Genomic DNA, 20782 nt, shown 5'->3' on the forward strand with positions numbered 1-20782 from the left:
AAGCCCACCCTTCTGGCCAACAGAGCTAATGAGTGTGGATCTTTATGGGTCTTTATCAGATCAACCTCCTGTTCAACCAGTTCCCCCCCAAAATTAACTGACAATAGAGCAAGCAGCTTAACTGGTTCCATAAGAGATTAAATGGTGAACTCTGTGAGAAAAGGAGCACCTGCCTTAGAAATAGAAGGTTCACAGTCCCAGCTACACCCTGGGCTGGGAAGGTGAGAAAAATGATCATGAAGTGTCCCCATTAGGCCTCAGCCTTCCCATATGTCTTTTTGTCTTGATTGTGGAGGTGGGGAGAGGGGAACAGTGTCCAGGTTTACCATGCTTAGATTTGGTGGTCATGGGTAGCTTTACTGGGGGAAGGAATATCTACTACTGACCAAGGGTGGGGAATTGGAGGATAATTTGGGGGTTTTATTTCCCTTACATAATGAGAATTGCTTTGGCTACTCAAAGGAGTCCAGGCTGATGTTTCCTGGACTTTTCTTCATGGCCACCCTTGTGCTCCCAAGATGACTATCAGAGCCTCACCCAATCAAGAACAGAGAATGGGGAAAGGGGCTGCTGGTCAGCTCAGTCATCCCCTTTAAAGGAGCATTCTGGTTGCCCCCTCACCAGAACTCCTGCTTACATTTCATTGGTCAGAATTGTGTCACATGACAGCCATAGCTGCAAGGGAGTCTGGGAAATGTAGCTTGGCACACATCTATCTCAAATCAGGTTCTTCCGACCTTTACAGAATAACCCCTGCTTTGCAACTTTCTCCTCCCTTCAGGACCGGATACAACTCTCTCCCATGCTACCAAAACGCCTGCTTGAGGCAGCACAAGCTCCCAGGCCTCAGAGAGGCCCTCACAAAACATTTCGCAAAGACGGGACACTCAGGTCAAAAATGTGACACCCCCCGCCATATGCTAAACACACAAAATCACGTCCCAGGTGGGGGCAAGGTAATGAAGAGGTGCAGCAGGCTGCACGAGGTACACAGGGTGGTCAGGGCTTACAACACACCTCAAGAATACCTCCAGGCACACTCACCTGGGAGCGCTGAAACTGAAACAGGGGTGCGCCAGCAGAGGGGCCTGAGGGCAGCCTGATGCGCATGTGCACTCCCTTCCTCCCCTTCCCCATCCCGCCACTGGGACCTGGGGGAGCATCTCCTTCTCTGTCAGGGCGGCGGCTGGGGTCCCAACGCCACCGGCCTTCCTGGAACTGAGGTGAGCTGGGGCGCCAGGCCTCCCCCTGCCCCCGCCCCCACACCGACCTGGGCGGTCCTTCCACTTAAGGCTGTGGGGGTGTGGCCGAGGTCAGGTGTGAGGGCAGTTTCCCCTGTTTGCCTCCCCTCCGCAGAGACCTGCAGAGACGAGCAACCTCCCGCCGCCTTTGTGAGGACGTGAGTACGGACCTGGGTGAGGCTGTAGGCCCCAGGCGGGGAGCGGGGAGTCGGGAGCTGGGCGGGAAGGTGCAAGCCGAGCGCGGCTTTGGGGTGAAGCCGGGTGTGCCCCCCTCCCAGCCCCACGCCGGGCCAGCCTCCTGGGCTTTAGTCAGGGGATGCCTAACTGAGGTGGTGCGGAGCCCGGGCCACCCTGGAAGGAGATGGAAGGGACTGCCGTTGGGTGGACATGCCCCTCCCGTACCCCTGCTCCTTGGGTCAGGGAGGCGACACGAAGCGGTTCATGCCTAGGGGAGGGGTCCCCGACCACCCTCCACTGGCAGTTGGAACTGTTGCTTCCCCATTCCCTTGCCACCCTGCAGTGGTCTGTGTGACCTCGGGTCAGTCACGGCCACTCACTTTCCCAAGCCTCGCTGTTCCGGTTCCTCGCTGCATGGCAGCCTCAGCCCCGGTGACTCTCGCCCAGAGCGAAGGCCCTTCGCACCCGGCCCTGTCTCAGGTGACAGCGGCCACCTCTCCGGCCGCCTGCACCCCGTCCCCTGCCTCCAAACCCTCAGCAAAAACCCTGTCAGGCCGGCCTTCGGAACATCCCCAAATCCCGCTCTGCTCTCATACAGGTCCCCTACGGCCTGCACTGCCGCCCTGGCTCCTGGCTGGCCCCTCCCCTCAGCCCATCCTCCTGATCGGATCTCTCTGTTTCTGCCCCCAACCGGGGTAGGGGGGTGGGGGTGGGGGGACCACCAGAGTTCTGTCTTCTGCTAACCTCTCCCTATCAGGTCCCCCTTCCTGGCGGGAGAGCACATTCCACAGCTCTTTTCAGGGATCCTCTCTGGGCTGAGGCCCCACAGCTGGATCTACACCTCGGACCTTCCCCCAACCCCAACTCTGACTCTTGGATTCGAAAAGCCACAGAATTCCCCCATCCCGCCTAGCTGCCACTGCCCTAGGGCTTCCGTGGAGACTTGGAGCCTCAACCATTATGATGCATTGACTGAGGCCACACACCAAACCAAGATCCGGGATGTGTATTGAATGGGTTAATGGTGACATTCTATTAAAAGTAGACGCTAATTGAGCACCTGCTGTGTGCTCCTGGTCTTCTAACTGCATGGTAATTTACTTGCTTATCTTGTTTATTGTCTCTTTCTCACTTCCAGAATCCTCCCAAGGGCAGAGACTTTATTTTGTTCTCAGCCACTTCACCACCCCCACACCTCCTGCCCCCAACCCTACCTCCCATCTCCACACCCATCACAATGCCTGGCATGCAGGAAGGTCCCCGAATTAGTGAATGAAAATTAAATTATAATAGAAATGCCTAACATTAACTAAGCACCTTCTCCCTGCTTATCAGCTATTACTGAAGCATTCTTACTGATTTATCTTTGTTGCCTGTTTTCCTGACTAGAAAGTCACGTTCAGGAGGGCCAGGGTTTATTAATCTCTTTTTTTTCCCCCACCTCTTTGTCCTTGCCACACAGTAGGTTCTCAATAGCTATATGTTGAATAAGTAATAAAGACTAAATTCCAATGATTATGGTTAACAGACTTCATAATTTGCTTAATTCTTTGGTTTATTGTTTCCTTTTTTAAATTTATTTTTAATTGAATGATAGTTACAATATTGTGTTGGTTTCTTCAATACATCAACATGGATGAGCCATAGGTATTCATATGTTCCCTTCCTCTTGATGTTTCCTTCTTTTAGAACATAAACTCCTGGGGGCAGGAATGTTGCTCAGCACAAACTATAACTGGCAGTGTGCTGGGCTGGGGTCCAACGGTGACACGATCCTAAAATCAAAACTGATGAAATTCCTGCCCTCCCTCCAGAATGGGGAGGGACTGCTAATGGGCAAGGGGTATCTTTTCCAGGTGACTGGAAATGTTCTAAAATTAGATTACAGTGATGGTCACACAACTCCGTGAATGAATTTAAAAAACAATTATACACTTTAGGTTAACTTTGCAGTATATAACTTAATCAACGTGTTTTAAAAATCCCTGCCTTCACAGAATTTATGTTGTAAAGGGGAATAAGAGAATAGACAACATGAATAATGTATATACTATATTAGGTGATTGGTACACAGTAGGCACTCAATAAATGTTGATTCAATGACACCTGGCTGTCCCCTGTCCCTAAATGGTCTCACCTAATCTCCCAACCCCCCACCCCCATTGTCTTTCTTCTTTTCCCATCTGCAGGTCCTGCTGTCCACATCTCTTCCCTGAGCTGCCCGCTTGGAGCCATGGCACTGCCAACAAAGCCTGACACGTTTGATTTGGGCCTCGGCACCTGGAGCCCTACATCCCAGGAGCAGAGCCACAAGGCTTGGCAGGCACCCTCCAAGGGTGTTGGCAAGCAGCTGCCTGAGTACAAGGCAGTGGTGGTGGGCGCAAGTGGTGTGGGAAAGAGTGCGCTGACCATCCAGCTGAACAACCAGTGCTTTGTGGAAGACCACGACCCCACCATCCAGGATTCCTACTGGAAGGAGATGTCCCTAGACCACGGAGGCTGCATTCTGAATGTGCTGGACACAGCAGGGCAGGCCACTCATCAGGCCCTGCGTGACCAGTGTGTGGCAATTGGCGATGGTGTGCTGGGTGTCTTCGCCCTCGATGACCCCTCATCTCTAGCCCAGCTGCAGCAGATGCGGGACACCTGGGGCCCACACCACACCCGGCCCCTCGTCCTTGTGGGCAACAAGTGTGACCTTGTGACCACCACTGGAGATGCTCATGCCGCTGCTATAGCCCTCGCGAAGAGCTGGGGGGCCCCTTTCATTGAGACCTCAGCCAAGACACGCCAGGGTGTGGTGGAGGCCTTCTCCCTACTCGTCCATGAGATCGAAAGGGTCCAAGAAGCCATGGCAAAGGAAGCTGCGACAGGGCCAAGTGGGGATAAAGGCCGCCACCAGAAAACCATGTGCCACTGTGGCTGCTCTGTGGCCTGAAAGTCTTAAGTCTAGAAAAGTGGACCCTCCCCCAGACCAGGGTGATGGTTCCTTCACATGAGTCCCCCTACCAGCAAGTAGCTGTGTGGGACACTGTTGGTGTTCTTCTCCTGGGGAGGTTTTCTTTTGGTGATGGGCTTTTTGGCAGTGTGGCACCTGGTGTTGGTTGTGTTATGTCAAGTTGAGAGATTCTGTGAAAAATTAAATAAATGGTGTTCTTAAGTTTCAAAACTGCCTCCATGCCAAGTGTTATGTGGGTGGGAATGAGACTGGGTGGGGAGAATGTTATTGAATTGTGAGAATTCTTCCATTCAAGAAATGTGAGGGAAATCCCTATGTGCCAGGCCCGGCTTTGGGTACAGAAGATGTAGAGGCAAGACACTGAAAATCCCTGCCCTTGTAGATAGGACATGAGGCTATGTAGTAAAGGCAGGTGGAGGAATAGAAGGACATGGAGGTCAAGGAAAGCCTTAGTAGGTGACATTTGAGCAAAATCTTGTGGATAACTAGGGGCAGAGGGAATAGCCAGTGCACGGGTCATGACCACAAACCAGTTACCACCACACTGACTCCCAATATCTTCAGGGGTAAGAGTACAATAAGAGTGACCTCTATACTATTAATATATAATTAAACATTTAAACATTACATATCAAGCTAACAAAATTCATCCTATCCTCCTACCTTGATGAAGACATTTTCTCAACGATCTGAAGGCCCAGAAAGTTCCATGCCAGAAGGTGACAGTGCTGGGTGGGCTGACCCCTGGCCAGCTGCCCACTCCCTTTCTCTTCCCTCAGGTAGCCCCTCCCCACATCAGGGAGTTCATGTATGCAAGTGGACATCCCAGCACCATCCAAGCTCTACTCATCTGCCTCACAAACTGCTTGGTCCTTGGGATGGACTCCAAGAAGATACTGCTGAGAGTGGCCCTCAAAAACTTCTGGGCTCCCCATTCCCAACTGAGGCCTAGAAACGGGGCACAAGATCTGGTAGGCACTGCCATTGCCCACATGGAGATCTCCTCAGGGAGGAGAAGCAGAGGCTGCAGGGAGGGGGTTGTCTTAAAAGTGCTGGCCCGAGGGCTGGGGCTCCTCTTCCTTTGTCTAAGGAGAGCCATCACCACTTAGTCCACAGGCCCCCCAGACACTGCCACTCACACAAACAAGTACATAGCTGCTTCAGATCATATTTATTGTGGGGTTGGGTGGGGATCCTGGGGCTCGAGGGCAGCAACTGTGGCTGGCGGGAGCTGGCAGGGTGCCCTGGGCAGGAGGGTGCACGGGATCCAGGCGGTGCTCAGGGCAGGAGGCGGCGCGCCGGCGCTTGGGGTGCGGGGGTCTCCAGACGCTTCACACGCAGCAGGGCCCCCAGCACACCCTCAGGGGGTAGCTCGGGGCCCATATCCTGGTCGGCGGCGCGGCGGAGGCGACGCGGGGCAGCGACGGCTTCGGTGTCGGCGATTCCCGTTAGGATCCGCCCCAACAAATACCTGCAGTGAGGAGGTGTCCGTGAGTCAACGCCTCGGCCCTAGGACCTGGAGGGCGCCGGTACCTCTAACCTCTCGGGGACCTGGCAGCCTCCTCCCACTCAGGCGTCCCACCGCTTTCTGGAGACAGGTGTCCCCGCATCCCACTCCAGCCATTCGGACGCAGGGAGCCAGCCAGGCACCTCTGACCCCACCTAGGGTCCCAGGACCTAGGCGTTCTCACCCCCACCCTGTGAAGAAGGCCCTCCGCCGCTCCTCGCCCCCTTCCTCCCAGGATGATGGCGCCCGCCCCCCGACCACCCTTCGTGGGGGTACCTCAGCAGCTCGGGGTCCAGGTCTGGCATCTCGTCGCCGGCGTCCTCGCCATCGGGGCCCGTGGGGCCATCGTCGTAGACTGGGGGCCGGACTCTGAGCGCCGAGGCGGGGGCGGGGGCGGGGACAAGCTGGGCTGCCAGAGCTGCCGGATCCAGGCGGGCGCGGAGCAGGGCCCGGGCGAGTTGCGCCGCGGGCGCGTCGGGGTCGTTCTCCAGACCCAGGGCCGGGTCACTGGTGCGGGGTGCGCCCCAGATGCGCCGGAGCTGCGCCAGGACGCGCGCCTGCTGATCCTCGGCCTCCTGCGCCTCAGCCCGCGCCCGCTCCTGCCGTTCGGCCTCCAGCAGGTGCGCCAGCGCCCGCGCCAGCTCCTGCACAGCCCCCGCAGCCTCTCCCCTCGGCGCAGCCCGCCGGAAGCGGCGGGGAGCGCTAGCCTCAGCCAAGGGCGGCGAGGCTGCGCCCAGGCTGCGGGGCTCCTGCGGGAAGACAGGTTGGAGGGGGGAGGTCTTCAGCGTTCTCCTGGCCAGGGACTCCCAACCCGCAGGACTCCACGGACTTCAAATATCCCTAGATGCCACCAAAGGTGCCGTGGGCCCTCGAATGAGTAGACACCCCTAAGGCCAATGGAGACCCACAAATATCTCTGGACACACTTAGGGCCACCAAAGACCCCTAGATTCACCCCCCACCCCCAACGATTTTCTAGTGACTCAGACCTTGCCCCGCGGGGCTGCTGAAGACAAGGTTTCTTTATAGGAATAGAGATGGTAGATATGACAGCAATGGATTTTTCTATATTAATGCTGTGGACAATAGGAACCTATATTTGCATTTTACAGATTCCTACTGTCCACTTGTTTTACCCAAAAGGTAGCAGACTGTTCTATGCCTTGTTTTTTGGAATCTATGTCTAGATCCTACCCTAAAAGCATCCTTTCTCTCTTCGATCCTTCCTTTTTTCTTTGAATCCCTCTCCTATGGATGTATAATAGTTTATTTAACCAGTCCAACTGATGAACATTTAGGATGTTTCCAATCTTTTTCTATTCTTATAAATAATGTTGGAAAGAATAACTGTGTTCATATATCATTTATATATCTTTTGTATATAGATATAAAGATATATCATTTGTATATACATATATCATTTGTATATACAAGTCTATCTGTAAAATAAATTACCCAATGACTAATGTTCAGTTCAGGCAGTTATGAAGCAATTTCAATAAGTTTAAAGAAATAAAAGATATCAAAAGTATGAGAAAGGAACAAAAGACCATTAAATGACTATGAAGATTTGAAAAAGAAACATACAGAACATTTAGAAAAATAAATGAAATTAAAAATTCAATGGGCAAGTTAAACCACAGATTCAACGCAGCAGAAGAAATAGGATTGAACAGAGCTTGGAAACAGATTCACACACACTGACACTTGCTACGACAGAGGGGACACTGCAGAGCTGTGGGGGACAGGAACAACTTCAGTAAATTGTGCAGGAAAAACAAGTGATCCAAATTGGGAACGATGGAAAGGGAAAAAATTAATTTGACTACATTCAAGCTAAGACTCTCTTTTTATCCCAAGACACCATAAAAAGAATGAAAAGTAAAATTAGAGTAGGAGAATATGCTTGTAACACAAATAATCAATAACAGAACAATGTCCAATATACCAAAAATTCCTAAAAAGCAGTAAGAGAAAATCAAATTAATATAAAAATGGGCAAAACTGATGATCAAGTATTTCACAAAAAAGAAATCAAAAACCATTACTAAGCAAATGAAAACTAGTGAACCTTATTAGTAATCAGGAAAATGCAAATTAAAACACAAGTGAGATACACTATGCAGGGGGAGTGCAAAAGACTGCCAAAATTAAAGTCTGACTATGTCAAAGGTCGATGTCAATGTAGAAAAAATGGAAGCTTTTATACATTGCCGCTGGGAACTCAACTGTCAAAATAACGTTGAGGAACAATTTGGCAATGTCTTGAAAGATGCACATATCATATGCCCCACTCCTGGGGTGTTACACCCCAGAGTAGCTTTTGTGCATATACTACTGGTCAAGAGTTCATGAAAAATTACAGCAGCACTATTCATAATAGCATAAAAGTAAAGGGAAGGAAAAAGAAACGCCTAGAAACAACCCAAATGTTGTTGCTGGCATATTGAAAATGCACCTATAAATTATAATATACTCATATACTCATGATATACTCATAGTGTAAAATATTATGCAGTAATAAAAGTAAATTAATTATAGCCACATACTTCAATGTGGATGAATCTCACAACCAATGTGTAAAAAAAAAAAAAGCAAGTTCCAGAATTCTGCAGACTGCCTGTTACAACCAGACACCCTGATGACTTCCTAGTGACCCCTAGTGACTACCAGGAGCCAGACACCCGGTATGATTCCATCCCTGTGAGGAAAAACTAAAGATATTGTTTAGAGATACAGACATAGATGATAAGCTACAAACAAAAGTAAGGGATTAATTAACAGAAAATACAAGATTATGATTATGGAATAGAGAGGCTGCTGCGGCGAGAGGCACCTAGGGGCTTCTAACTATTGGTCATGTTTGATTTCTTAAGCTGAGTAACGGGTACACAAAGGGAATATTTTATCATTATTTCTTACACTGTATATATACATATGTTTAAATATATTCTCATATATAAAGAATACTTTAAAAAAACCATCCTTGATGCAGACAGCCTTGAACTCTTCATTAGAGGAGGATGTGCTCCAAGTGCCCTTGATGGCCACCACCCCTGAGACCCCCCAGGGAATCACACACTTCAATCGTGGCCTCACACACACTACTTGGACTGACAAGCCTTGAGATGTCAAATATGCAACCCAGCACTGCCACATCCACACTAGGGGGGCTGCACACATTCACACTCACCAATGCTATGCAGTTACAATCGCCAAGCCATCTAGATGCAAGAACACGCACCACCCTTAAAGACATAATGTCGCACAGAGAGCGACATCATGGCTCCTCTCTCCACAATGACACAGCTCCACAAAGAAACTGCCTCATCAACACACATACAAAATCCCAGTCTCGCAGTTCAACAGAACCGAAATGGGATGTGCACCTTGGGGATGAAAAGACCACTCCCTCCCAAACAAACAGACAATCACACAGACACACACTCAAACACACAGACACACCCATAAGTCACACCATCACCACAAGAATCACAAACACACCGGTGTCACACTGAGAAAAGTCACACACAAAAGCATCACACACAATGAACTTCCGGACCCACAATGGCACCTTTGTCTGGACGCTCGTAAGCGCTGACACCAAAAGAAACTCACAGAGGCAGCACACACTCACGTCCCTGTCATCACATCTTGCGGACACAGACCGAGGCCCGCATCCCCCACCTTACAGTGTGCTACGCCCTTGGACAGCGCCACAGGCGGCGGGCGGGGCGAGGCCGGGCCCAGCGCCTAGAGCGAAGGGATGCGCAGGGCGCGGCGGCCAGAAGACCCCCATACACTGCCACCCGCACACCCAAGAGACGGAGGCTGGCATAGCCTGGGCGCAGACTGGAGGCTGGCCCCCAGGCCCCCATGGCCGATCTCTCCACAGGTCCCGAGAACTGGGGCCAGCGAGGATAAGGGGCCAGCGGCCAGGCACCGACCCTCGCCTGTAGCATCCTCCCCCCCCCACCCCCACCCAGCGCCCGACCCGGGTCGCACCTTTACCGGCCTTGCGCACAGAGTGCGGGGTGGCCCAAGTAAGCCCAAGAGCAGCAGCACCAAAAGGCCGACGCCCCCGGCCCGCGGCCCGTGGAGCAGTGGCGACCCCGCCATGCTGCCCCAGCGAGCCGGGCTCCGGACGGGCAAACTGGCTGGCAAGTGCGTAGCGCCTGAGCTACCCGGCACCGCTGCGGTTCTTTGCAGCTGCGCACGCTGAGGAATCTTGCCCTTCCCTGCCCACCCCACCCGTCACTCTACGCAGGCGCAGCCTTTAGCTCCCTCAGCCTCTGCATCCCGCCCGTTGCCAAGGAGATGCCCGAGGGGCAAGGTGATGAGCTGGAACCTTTGATGGCGGTTGCCATGGCAGTCGGAGGCCAGTTGCCAGAGCAACAGACTTTGCTGTCGCCTCAGCAGACAGGCAGGAAAAATGACTCAGTGGAGCGCAATGAGGGTCTGGTCCCCCCTGCCGCCCCGCTTCTTGGGGAAGCGATATACGATTTTGTTCATTGGATAAACAGTCACGGATAGCCTATGGACCACGGCCTTTACAGAGTGATGAGTTCAATCCAGGTGATGTGACCTTGCATGGGTTAGTTCACCATTCTAAGGTGCTGTCCCTTACCTGCATAAAGCGGTTACTAGTAACTGCCTCCCAGAGTGGCTTTGAAGGTTTAATAAGAATGGTATTTAGAGGACTTCCCTGGTGGTCCTGTGGTTAAGACTTCACCTCCAATGCAGGGAGCAATGGATTCAATCCCTCATCAGGGAGCTAAGATTCTACATGCCTCCTAGTGGAAAACCAAAACATAAAACAAAGCAATGTCATAACAAATTCAATTTTAAAAACTGACATTTAGTAGGAGCTCAATAAAAGCTCCTTTCTATCCTTTCCTTGTCTCTTTCCCAGTATCTTCATCTCTCCATTGCTCTGTTTCTCTTTCTGCCCTTATATGCCCATAGCTCTCTCTGTCTTTCCCTCCCATCTATCTCTTCCTGTCTCTGATTCTTTCTCTCCCTTCATCTCTGCAACCCTCCTCCTGTCTCTGTCTTTATTTTGTTGTCTCTATCTACTTGTCTTTCCATAGATACATAGATCAATTTCACTCATAAATTGTTCCAAAAGGATTTTAAGCCATGTAAAATGATACAGCAAACAAAACAAAACTTTGGTAAAATTTGTGTATCTAAAGGGGGAAAAATGACAGGAAGGACATATCAGTGGTTATTGTGGGTGCAGGGGGAGACGACAGATGCTTTGTCACATTCTCCTTTACATTTTTCTCTGTTATCTGAAAAAAGTTTCAATGAATATGTATCATTATTATAACCAGATTTTTTTAAAGGTATTTTCATTTTGGTTGGAATTTAAAAAGTATGGCAACATGACATAAATCAAAAGTAAATAAAAGAAAGATCCATTTGTGTTGCTGTAAGTATATCTAATCCATTCTAACTGCTTCTTTTGTGCGTGCTCAGTCGTGTCCAACTCTTGCTCGGAGAAAATACTGGAGTGGGGACCAAGGGGCACCTGACACCTGTGGCAAAGAAGGAGGCGACTCTCGGCGGGATGGAGGCTACCTTAGAGCAGCACTTGGAGGACACAAAGAAGAATCCATCCATTTTCGGAGTCCTGTGCACAGATTCACAGGGACTCAATCTAGGTTGCTGCGGAACCCTGTCAGATGAGCATGCTAGGGTGATATATGTTCTAGCCCAGCAAGCAGCTAAGCTAACCTCGGACCCCACTGATATTATTGTGGTGTATCTAGAATCAAATAATGGGAACATTATGATCCAGAAACACGATGTCATCACAGTGGCAGTTCACAAAATGGCCTCCTGACAACTCATATCAGTTCTCCAGCAGCCTGTCACAGGGACTCAGTCATACCTTATGTTAATCATCTTATAGAACTATTAGACCATTCATGTAATATGTATTGAGCACTTTTCTATTAATTTTAGAGTAAGCTGCATTTTGACAGTCTGTGGATTGACTTATCAAAATACTAGTTAAGGAAAGTATCATGTTTTGAAGCAGCATATTTAGGTCACCTTGTATATAGAATTTTGTTAAGTTTAATAAACTTCGTTGGAGGAAAAAAAAAGAATACTGGAGTGGGTTGCCAGGGGAGCTTCCCAACCCAGGGATCAAGCCTGCATCTCCTGTGGCTGCTGCATTGGCAGGCGGATTCTTTACCACTTGAGCCACCCGGGAAGCCCCAAAATCCTTATACACATCCCCTTATGAACCTGAAGATTATATGTTCAGGGATGGTGTAATGGACACACAATTAAGATGGCTCCCATGATCCTTGTCTCCTTGTATTCTCATCCTTGGGTAATCCCCTCCCTTTGAGTGTGTGTGTGTCCAAAGGTGACCAGATGTGTGTGATTACATGTAGATAATCATGTTAAAAATGAGGTGGAAATGATCAACTTGTGAGGCAACTCCCACTCCCTTGCTGGCTTTCATGAAACAATTGACCACTTTGGGGAACCTCACATGGCAAGGAATAGAGGGTGGCCTTTAGGAGCTAAGGGTGATCCCAGCTGACAGCCAGCAAGAAATTGAAGCCTTCTGTCCTATGACTGCGAGGAACTGAATTCTGCCAACAACCTGAGTGAGCTTGGAAACAGATCCTTCCCCAGACAAGCATCAGATGAGACTATAGCCCTGGTCAACACCTTCATTTCAACTTTGTGAGACCCTATGCAAAGAACCCAATCAAACCATACCCTGACTCCTGGCCCACAGAGACTGTTAGTTAATGTTTTAAGCTGAGAAGTTTGTGGTAATATTGTTACACAAAAGATAACCTGAATAAAAGAAGAAATGCTTCATTCTCCTGGATGAGACTATTTCAGTTACATCCAAATTACTATATAATTTCTATATAATCTTAATTTAAATCTCAGCTGAACAATTTAAGGAAAATCAATAAATCTTATTCCATAATGTATATAAAGAGTCCACACAAAACTTTTACATGAATGTTAAAAGCAGCATTTTTCATAGTAGCCTCCAAATAGAAACACCTCAAATATCTACCAACTGATGACTGGATATGCAAAATGAGGTAAATCCATAAAATGGAATATTACTCATCCATAAAAAGAAACAAAGTACTGATACATGTTGCAATATGGATGAACCCTGAAAATATGCAGAGTGAAAAGGAGCCAGACACAAAAAGTCACATAATTTGTGATTCCATTTATGTGAAATGCTCAGAATAAACAAATTCATAGAGATAGTTTATTAGTAGTTGCCAGGGGCTGAGGGGAGAAGAGAAGGGAACACGGGTGGCTGCAAATAAGTACAGGGTTTCTTTTTGAGGTGATGAAAATGTTCTGGTGTTAGATAATGCTGATGGGTGACCAACTTAGTGAATATACTAAAAACTATTGAATTGTACACTTTAAAATGATGAATCTTGTGTATGTGGATTATATCTCAATAAATAAATATCTATATAAAAGAATAAAGATTTATGAAGTGCTAAATCATTTCTGAAAAAGATAAGAAAGTAGACTTGACTTACCAGGTATTAGGATGTGTTCTAAGGCCAGAAAGGTAAGATGGTATATGGAAAACTGTAAGAAAATAAGCTGGAGTCCTATCTCACACCATATACAAACAATAGCTCTGGACAGGTTAAAGATTTTCATGTAAAAGAAAACACTATAAAATAGAAAAATACACTATGTGACCTAGGGATGGGGAGGGACTTCCTGAACAAAACTTCAAAAGCACAAACCACAGGGAAGAATGTTAATGACAATGTACATAACAAAATTCACAGCTTCTGTTTAATGAAAGACCCTATACACTAAGTTAACAGATAAAACAGCAAATATCTATTTGCTATGGCTGAAATCACCAGAGATTAAACATCCAGAATATAAAAGTGACTTTGAGAAACAGCAAGAAAAAAACAAGATCCTCAAAGAAAAATGGGCAAAGGACAGGAATAGACAGCTCACACAAGAGGAAACCCATGAGGTTATCAAGCATGTGAAGACATGCTCAATTTTACTAATCATTAGAGAAGTACAATTTTTTTAAAAAATGAAATATTACTTTACACCCATCGTACTGGAAAAAAAATTAGAAAACTGAATCACATGAAATTTGGCAGTCTTGTGGAGATATTTCATGTACTGTTGGTGAGAGTCTGGGCTTGAGCAGCCATTTTGGGCAATTGTCTGGCAGTACTCAACCAAATTTAGCCTGGACACCAGAGTCGTCAAGTACCCAGCGGTAAGAGGGTCTACCACCCATAGTGGGGGAAGGGGCTGGGAAAATTCCCCCTGAGAAAGGGTATCTATGCTGAGATCTAAAGGTCCAGGAGGAGTTACCCAGGGAGATGGGTATAGGGGGAAAGCATTTCAGGTGAGGGAACTCCACAAGAAAAGGATCTAAGCTGAGAAGCAGCATGGCACGTTCAAGGAAGTGAAGTAAGGCTGGTGAACCTGAAGCACAGCAGGACATGTTCTAATTTGCTGTATCTTGAAGCCTTCTGGGAGAGTGTGGCAAAATGGTCTAATGAGCAGACACATCTAACTCCCGCCCTTCCTCCAAATTCCCCCAAAGCAACCCCCCAAAATACCTTGAGTGGTGCTTTTCAAGGGAGCCATCAGGGGACCAATTATTCTGAGGCATTCTCTAGGAGACAGATTGCAGATGGAGTCAAGCCATGCGGGGCGGGGGTGGGGGAAGAGCTAAGGGAATCAAACCCCAATTACAAGGGATGGGGATAGACTTTTGCAGAAGTGAAAACATAAAAACAAGTCCATTGGCTCTCTATGGTTGTCATTCCTACTGTTTGCTAGGATTTTCATTTTTTTCCTCCCTTCCAGGACCAAGGAAGGTGGGAGTATTGTACTTCTTCATGACTGAGTGGAAACAGCCTGTGTGGTCTCAGGCTGGAGCACTTGATTGCCAGTATGAGCTCTTCCAGAGCTCTGTCACTCTAGTTCTTTTTATTTTATTTCATTTATTTAAAAAATTTATTTGGCTGAATCTGGTCTCAGCTGTTGGCACGAGGGCTCTCTAGTTGTGGTGCAGGGGCTTAGTTGCCTCAAAGCATGTGGAATCTTAGTTCCCTGACCAGGGGATGGAACCCGTGTCCCCAGCACTGCAAGGTGGACTCTCAACCACTGGACCACCAGGGAAGTCCCAGTCTGATTCTTTAAAAATAGCCTGTATTTACTGTTATCCCAAATTCATATCTCCAGCCCGGGCTTCTTGGGATTCAAACTCCAACTGCCTCCTCAACATCTCTACTTGGGTATTTAATAAACATTTCAGTGTTAACTTCCCCAAACTCCAACTGTTGATTTACTGTCTTTCAAGGCCTGCTCTTCCACTGCAAAGACAAAAACAAAACAAAAACTCTATTCTTCTCTCAGTCTCCCCTGTCTCCATAACTGGTCCATCATTCATCCAGCTTCTCAGATCAAAAACCATAAAGCATCCTTTTTTAAAAAAAAATATTGTAGTATAGTTGATTTGCAATGTTTTATTAGTTTCAGGTGTACAACAAAGTGAATGTTTATGTCTATTTTCTTTCAGATTCTTTTTCCATACAGGTTATTACAGAATATTGAATAGAGTTCCCTGTGCTGTGCAGAAGGTCCTTGTTAGTTGTCTACTTTATATATAGTAATGTGTATATATAGAGCTTCCCCAGTGGTTCAGCAATAAATAACCCATCTGCCAATGCAGGAGATGCAGGAGACACAGGTTCAATACATGGGTCAGGAAGATCCTCTGGAGGATCAAGCCACTCCAGTATTCTTGCCTGGAGAATGCCATGGACAGAGGAGCCTGGTGGACTACAGTCCATAGGGTCCCAAAGAGCTGGACACAATTGAGTGAATGAAAACACACACACATTTTGTGTATGTTAATCCCAATCTTCTAATTTACCACCTTCCCCCATATATCTCCTTTGGTAATTATAAGTTTGATTTTGAGATCTGAGTTTGTTTCTGTTTTGTAAAAAATTCATTTGTATCATTTTCTATTAGATTCCACATATAAGCAATGTTATATGATATTTGCCTTTGTCTGACTTACTTCACTTAGTATGATCATCTCTAGGTAAATCCATGTTGTGGTAAATGGCATTATTTCATTCTTTTAAAAACCATAAAACATCCTTGATGCCTCCCTTTTTCTCACCCCCACATCCAGTCTCTGAGGAAATCCTTTAAAATAGATCTATAATCCAACCCCTTCTCTTCCCCTCCTCTGCCAGCACTACCGTGTGTCATTTGGACCCTTGCAGTAGCCACCTCACTGGTCTCCCTGCTTCTTTCCCTGCCCCCTGATAGTTTCTTTTCCTCATAGCAGCCAGAGGGACCCTATTCTAATTAATGGCCCTATGTACTCAGCATTCCCTCCCAGCTGCCATCAGAATAAAAGCTCAAGTCCATGGACCCACATAAAGCCTATGGTCCATGAGGTCCTGTGAGATCTTGCCCATGTTACCTCTCTGACCTCCCATCCTACCACTGTCCCCCTCATTTTCTCTGTACCTGCACTGGTCTCCTTTCTGTTCTTCATACATTCCAAGCATGTTCGCAACTTCAGTGTCTTTGCATTTGCTATTCATTTCGCATGTGGCTTGTTCCTTTGTTTCATCCTGGTCTGTTTAGGTATCACCCCTTCATAGACGCCTTCCTTGATCTTTCTGCCTCAGATTATCTGTGTTTAGGTCTGCTTTAGTTTCCACGTAGCACTTATCAATTTCTTTCATCATATTTCCTCTATAATGCTTTATATACTGTCTCCCCAATTACAGTGTAAGCTTCAAGGGGGCAGTCTTCAATCTCTTCACCATTGCATCCCCCAACCTAGAGTGTAATAGAAGTTCAATAAGCATGTATAAAGCACTGAGTTAATTAATTTAAGAATAACCAATGGGACAAAACAGAAAGACTAAGAACAAATGGAATAGGGAAAAAAAAATGAGAGGAAACAAAAGTAATCAAAGGAATATGGAAACTTCTTATATATTGATAATACTACACTCATAAAATAAAAACAGGTCTAGGACTTCCCTGGCTGTCCAGTGGTTAAGATTCACACTTCCAATGCAGTGGGGTGTGAGTTTGATCCCTTGTGAGGGAACTAAGATCCTGCATGTGAAAGTGAAAGTGATAATCGCGAAGTCATGTCTGACTCTTTGCGAGAGGCCAGAATTCTCCAGGCCAGAATACTAGAGTGGGTAGCCTTTTCCCTTCTCCAGGGGATCTTCCCAACCCAGGGATCAAACTCAGGTTTCCCACATTGCACACATATTCTTTACCAGCTGAGCCACAAGGGAAGCCCAAGATCCTGCATGACAGGTGGCAAAAAAAGGACACCAAATTAGTAACTCAAATTCACATGAAGAAACAAAGAAACTAAAGGTAACTTCAGAGGTAAATATTAGGTTGTTACAAAAGTAATTGTGGTTTCAGATCGTGAATTTTAAGTCATTGTAACTAAGCTCAAACACATCTTTATTAATCAAAATAGTAACCATTACAATCAACACATCTTTGCCAGTGAGAAATAAGTTTGCTTATTCTTGTAGCAGACTTCCCTGTAACTCAAATGGCAAAGAATCGTCCTAGGATGCAGGAGACCAGGGTTTGATCCCTGGGTCAGGAAGATCCTCTGGAGAAGGGAATGGCAATCCACTCCAGTATTCTTGCCTGGAGAATCCCATGGACATAGAAGCCTGGCAGGCTACAGTCCATGGGGTCAAAAAGAGTCGACAATGACTGAGCAACTAACACACACATTCTTGTAGCATAAAAATCCGTGTTTCAGGATTTGACATACTCTTAGAAAGCATTTTCCCTGCAAAAGTTTGTCCTGATGCTTGAGGAAGTGGTAGCCAGTTGGCAAAAGGTCAGGTGAATGAAGTGGATGAGGCAAAACTCCATAGCCCAATTCGTTCAACTTTTGAAGTGTTGGTTATGCAATGTGCCATCGGGCGTTGTCATGAAGAAGAATTGGGCCCTCTCTGTTGACCAATGCCGGTTGCAGGTGTTGCAGTTTTCAGTGCATCTCATTAATTTGCTGAGCATTACTTCTCAGACGTAATGGTTTCACCGGCATTCAGAAAGCTGTAGTGGATCAGACCGACAGCAGATAACCAAACAGTGACCATGACTTTTTTGGTGCAAGTTTGGCTTTGGGAATTGCTTTGGAGCTTCTTCTCTGTCCAACCACTGAGCTGGTCATCACCAGTGGTCATATAAAATACACTATTTGTCGCACATCACAAGCTGATCAAGAAATGGTTCGTTGTCATTGCACAGAATAAGAGAAGATGACACTTCAAAACAATGATTTTTTTTGATTTGCAGTCAGCTATGAGGGAGGCTTCCCAGGTGGCTCAGTGAATAAAGAATCGCCTGCAATGCAGGAGACTCAGGTAACTTGGGTCAAAAATTGGAAGATTCCCTGGAGGAAGGCATGGCAACCCATTCCAGTATTCTTGGCTGGAGAATCCTATGGACAGAGGAGCCTGGCGGGCTACTGTCCATAGGGTCACAAAGAATCAGACACGACTAAAGTGACAGAGCACACGTGCACAGGAGGCACCCACTTATCAAGCTTTTTCACTTTTCTAATTTGCTTCAAAGGCCGAACAACCATAGCATGGTCGACGTTGAGTTCCTCAGCAACTTCTCATGTAGTTGTAAGAGGATCACCTTCAATGATGCTCTCAGTTGGTCATTGTCAACCACCAATGGCCAGCCACTACACGCCTCATCTTCAAGACTCTCATCTCCTTTGCAAAACTTCTTGAACCACTGCACTGTATGTTCGTTAGCAGTTCCTGAGTCAAATGCATTGTTGATGTGAGTTGTCTCCACTGCTTCAAGACCCACTTTGAATTTGAATAAAAAAATTGCTTGAATTTGCTTTTTGTCTAACATCATTTCTATAGTCTAAAATAAATATAAAATAAGCAGCAAGTAATAAGTCATTAGCAAAAAACATAAAGTGAGAAATGTGCATTAAAATGATGTATAACATAACCACATTTAAGAATGTATTCCAATATCAAACACGAAATTTCAACATTATAAAATCGCAATTAATTTTGCAACAACCTGAAATAAGACAGTAAAAGTATATATTTTGTAACTCTTTGCTTCTGTTAATTTGATTTAGAAGACAACTACATAAAGCAATAATTATAAAATTCTTGATGGACTTATAATGTATAAAGATGTAATTTCCTTAATGATAATAGGGCAAATGAGGAGAGAAGGAACAGAGCAAAGCGAAGTGAAGTGAAAGTTGCTCAGTCATGTCTGACTCTTTGAGACAGCATGGACTGTACAGTCCATGGAACTCTCCAGGCCAGAATACTGGACTGGGTAGCCTTTCCCCTCTCCAGGGCATCTTCCCAACCCAGGGATCAAACCCAGGTCTCCCACATTGCAGGCGGATTCTTTACCAGCTGAGCCATAAGGGAAGCCCAGAGCAAAGTCTCTGTATGTTATTGAAATTAATGAATAATAATTTAATTATTAATCAATAATTTGAAAACTTCCCACAGAGATGCCCAGATCAAGATGACTTCATTGGCGAATTCTACCATCAATTAAAGGAAAATTACTAGCAATTCTTCACAAATTCTTCCCAAAATTGAAGAGAATATTTTCAACTCATTCCATGAGGCCAAAAGCAAAACCAGATAAAGTCGACATTATGCAAGTACAGATCTTATTAATGTAGACTCAAAAATCCTCTTCAAAATTCTAGCAGACTAAAGCCAATAACATATAAAAAGGAGTATACAACTAGAGAAGACTCTTGAGAACCCCTTGGATAGCAAGGAGATCAAACCAGTCAATCCTAAAGGAAATCAGTCTTGAATATTCATTGGAAGGATTGATGCTGAAGCTGAAGCTCCAGTACTTTGGCCACCTGATGCAAAGAGCTGACTCACTGGAAAAGACCCAGATGCTAGAAAAGATTGAGGGCAGGAGGAGAAAGGGAACGACAGAGGATGAGATGGTTGGATAGCATCACTGACTCAATGGACATGAGTTTGAGCAAATTCCAGGAGATAGTGAAGGACAAGGGAAGCCTGGTGTGCTGCAGTCCATGGGGTCACAAAGAGTCAGACACGAATTAGTGAGTGAACAACAACAAACACACTATGACAAAGTGGGATTTATCCCAGGAATATAGGTTGCTTGACATGTGAAATCAATTAATGTAATACACCATAACAATAAAATAAAGGGCAAGAACCACATGATCATCTCAACAGAAGCAGGAAAAGCATTTGACAAAATTCAACACCCCTTCACATCATAAATCAACATATCACTAACAACCTAGGAGTAGAAGAAATTTCCTCAACCTGATAAAGGAATAAAAAATATACCCACAGCTAACATCACATTTTTTTGTCACAAGAAACTTATCTTTATTCAGCAAAGTTCTACACAAGTGGCATCTCATGCCACCTTGGTGCCAATCCCCAGCACAATACAGTAACAAATGGACAGACCCTGGAGGAAAAGGGAGGGAGGGATGTGAGAATGAGGACTGCAGATCCAGGCCATTCAGGGTCTGCAGCCGTGGGCCAGGGGAAAGGGTGAGAAGCTTAAACTTTGTTGTGCAAAAATCAACTAAAAATAAATTTTAAAATTAAAGTTTTTTTTAAAAAAAAAAAAAAAAAGAAAGAAGGAAAGACAACTAGAACCAGGCTCCCCTTCCCTGAAGGTGGTAGATGCCACCCATCCTGGATGGAAAAGGGGCTACCAACCCCATTAGACAGCCAATCCATCCACATACCCCTCGACCCAGCAGAGAATGCTCCAAAGAACCTAACATCATAATTAATGGTGAAAGACTGAAAGCTT

At 46.4% G+C, this 20782-nt stretch overlaps 2 protein-coding genes and 1 pseudogene across 5 annotated transcripts; 2 read left to right on the forward strand and 1 right to left on the reverse strand.

The window, feature by feature from the left end:
* The first annotated feature begins 28 nt into the window (after positions 1–28).
* ERAS (ES cell expressed Ras) lies at positions 29–4587 on the forward strand. 4 transcript variants are annotated; one of them, XM_081564771.1, is made up of 4 exons: positions 782–1223; positions 1357–1399; positions 1762–2510; positions 3608–4587. In XM_081564771.1, exon 4 carries the CDS (start codon positions 3652–3654, stop codon positions 4354–4356), a length of 705 nt encoding a protein of 234 aa, XP_081420897.1. In that variant the 5' UTR covers positions 782–1223; positions 1357–1399; positions 1762–2510; positions 3608–3651; the 3' UTR covers positions 4357–4587. The 4 variants fall into 4 exon arrangements, with proteins under 4 accessions (XP_081420896.1, XP_081420895.1, XP_081420897.1 ...); XM_081564768.1 differs by lacking the exon at positions 782–1223 and having other exon boundaries at positions 1808–1898; positions 2176–2510; XM_081564770.1 differs by lacking the exon at positions 1762–2510 and having other exon boundaries at positions 29–1223.
* Positions 4588–5531: 944 nt separating this feature from the next.
* Positions 5532–10124, reverse strand: PCSK1N (proprotein convertase subtilisin/kexin type 1 inhibitor). Its single transcript, XM_081564772.1, has 3 exons — positions 9890–10124; positions 6161–6633; positions 5532–5848 (listed from the first exon to the last, which is right to left on the reverse strand). Exons 1-3 carry the CDS (start codon positions 10001–10003, stop codon positions 5656–5658), a joined length of 780 nt encoding a protein of 259 aa, XP_081420898.1. The 5' UTR covers positions 10004–10124; the 3' UTR covers positions 5532–5655.
* Positions 10125–11456: 1332 nt separating this feature from the next.
* Positions 11457–11732, forward strand: LOC145535806 (ragulator complex protein LAMTOR5 pseudogene; annotated as a pseudogene).
* Positions 11733–20782: the final 9050 nt, after the last annotated feature.

The sequence above is a fragment of the Giraffa tippelskirchi genome, chromosome X (genome assembly GCF_054371585.1).
Source record: "Giraffa tippelskirchi isolate mGirTip1 chromosome X, T2T-mGirTip1v1.2.pri, whole genome shotgun sequence".
In the NCBI taxonomy this organism is placed as follows: domain Eukaryota; kingdom Metazoa; phylum Chordata; class Mammalia; order Artiodactyla; family Giraffidae; genus Giraffa; species Giraffa tippelskirchi.

Excerpts from the sequence above, each read along its gene's own strand:
- ERAS (XM_081564770.1), top strand. The coding sequence starts at position 3,652 with ATGGCACTGCCAACAAAGCCTGACACGTTTGATTTGGGCCTCGGCACC.
- PCSK1N (XM_081564772.1), bottom strand. The coding sequence starts at position 10,003 with ATGGCGGGGTCGCCACTGCTCCACGGGCCGCGGGCCGGGGGCGTCGGC. Across the intron at positions 6,634-9,889 it reads TGTGCGCAAGGCCGGTAAAG|GAGCCCCGCAGCCTGGGCGC; the intron begins GTGCGACCCGGG and ends GTCTTCCCGCAG. Across the intron at positions 5,849-6,160 it reads CTGGACCCCGAGCTGCTGAG|GTATTTGTTGGGGCGGATCC; the intron begins GTACCCCCACGA and ends TCCTCACTGCAG.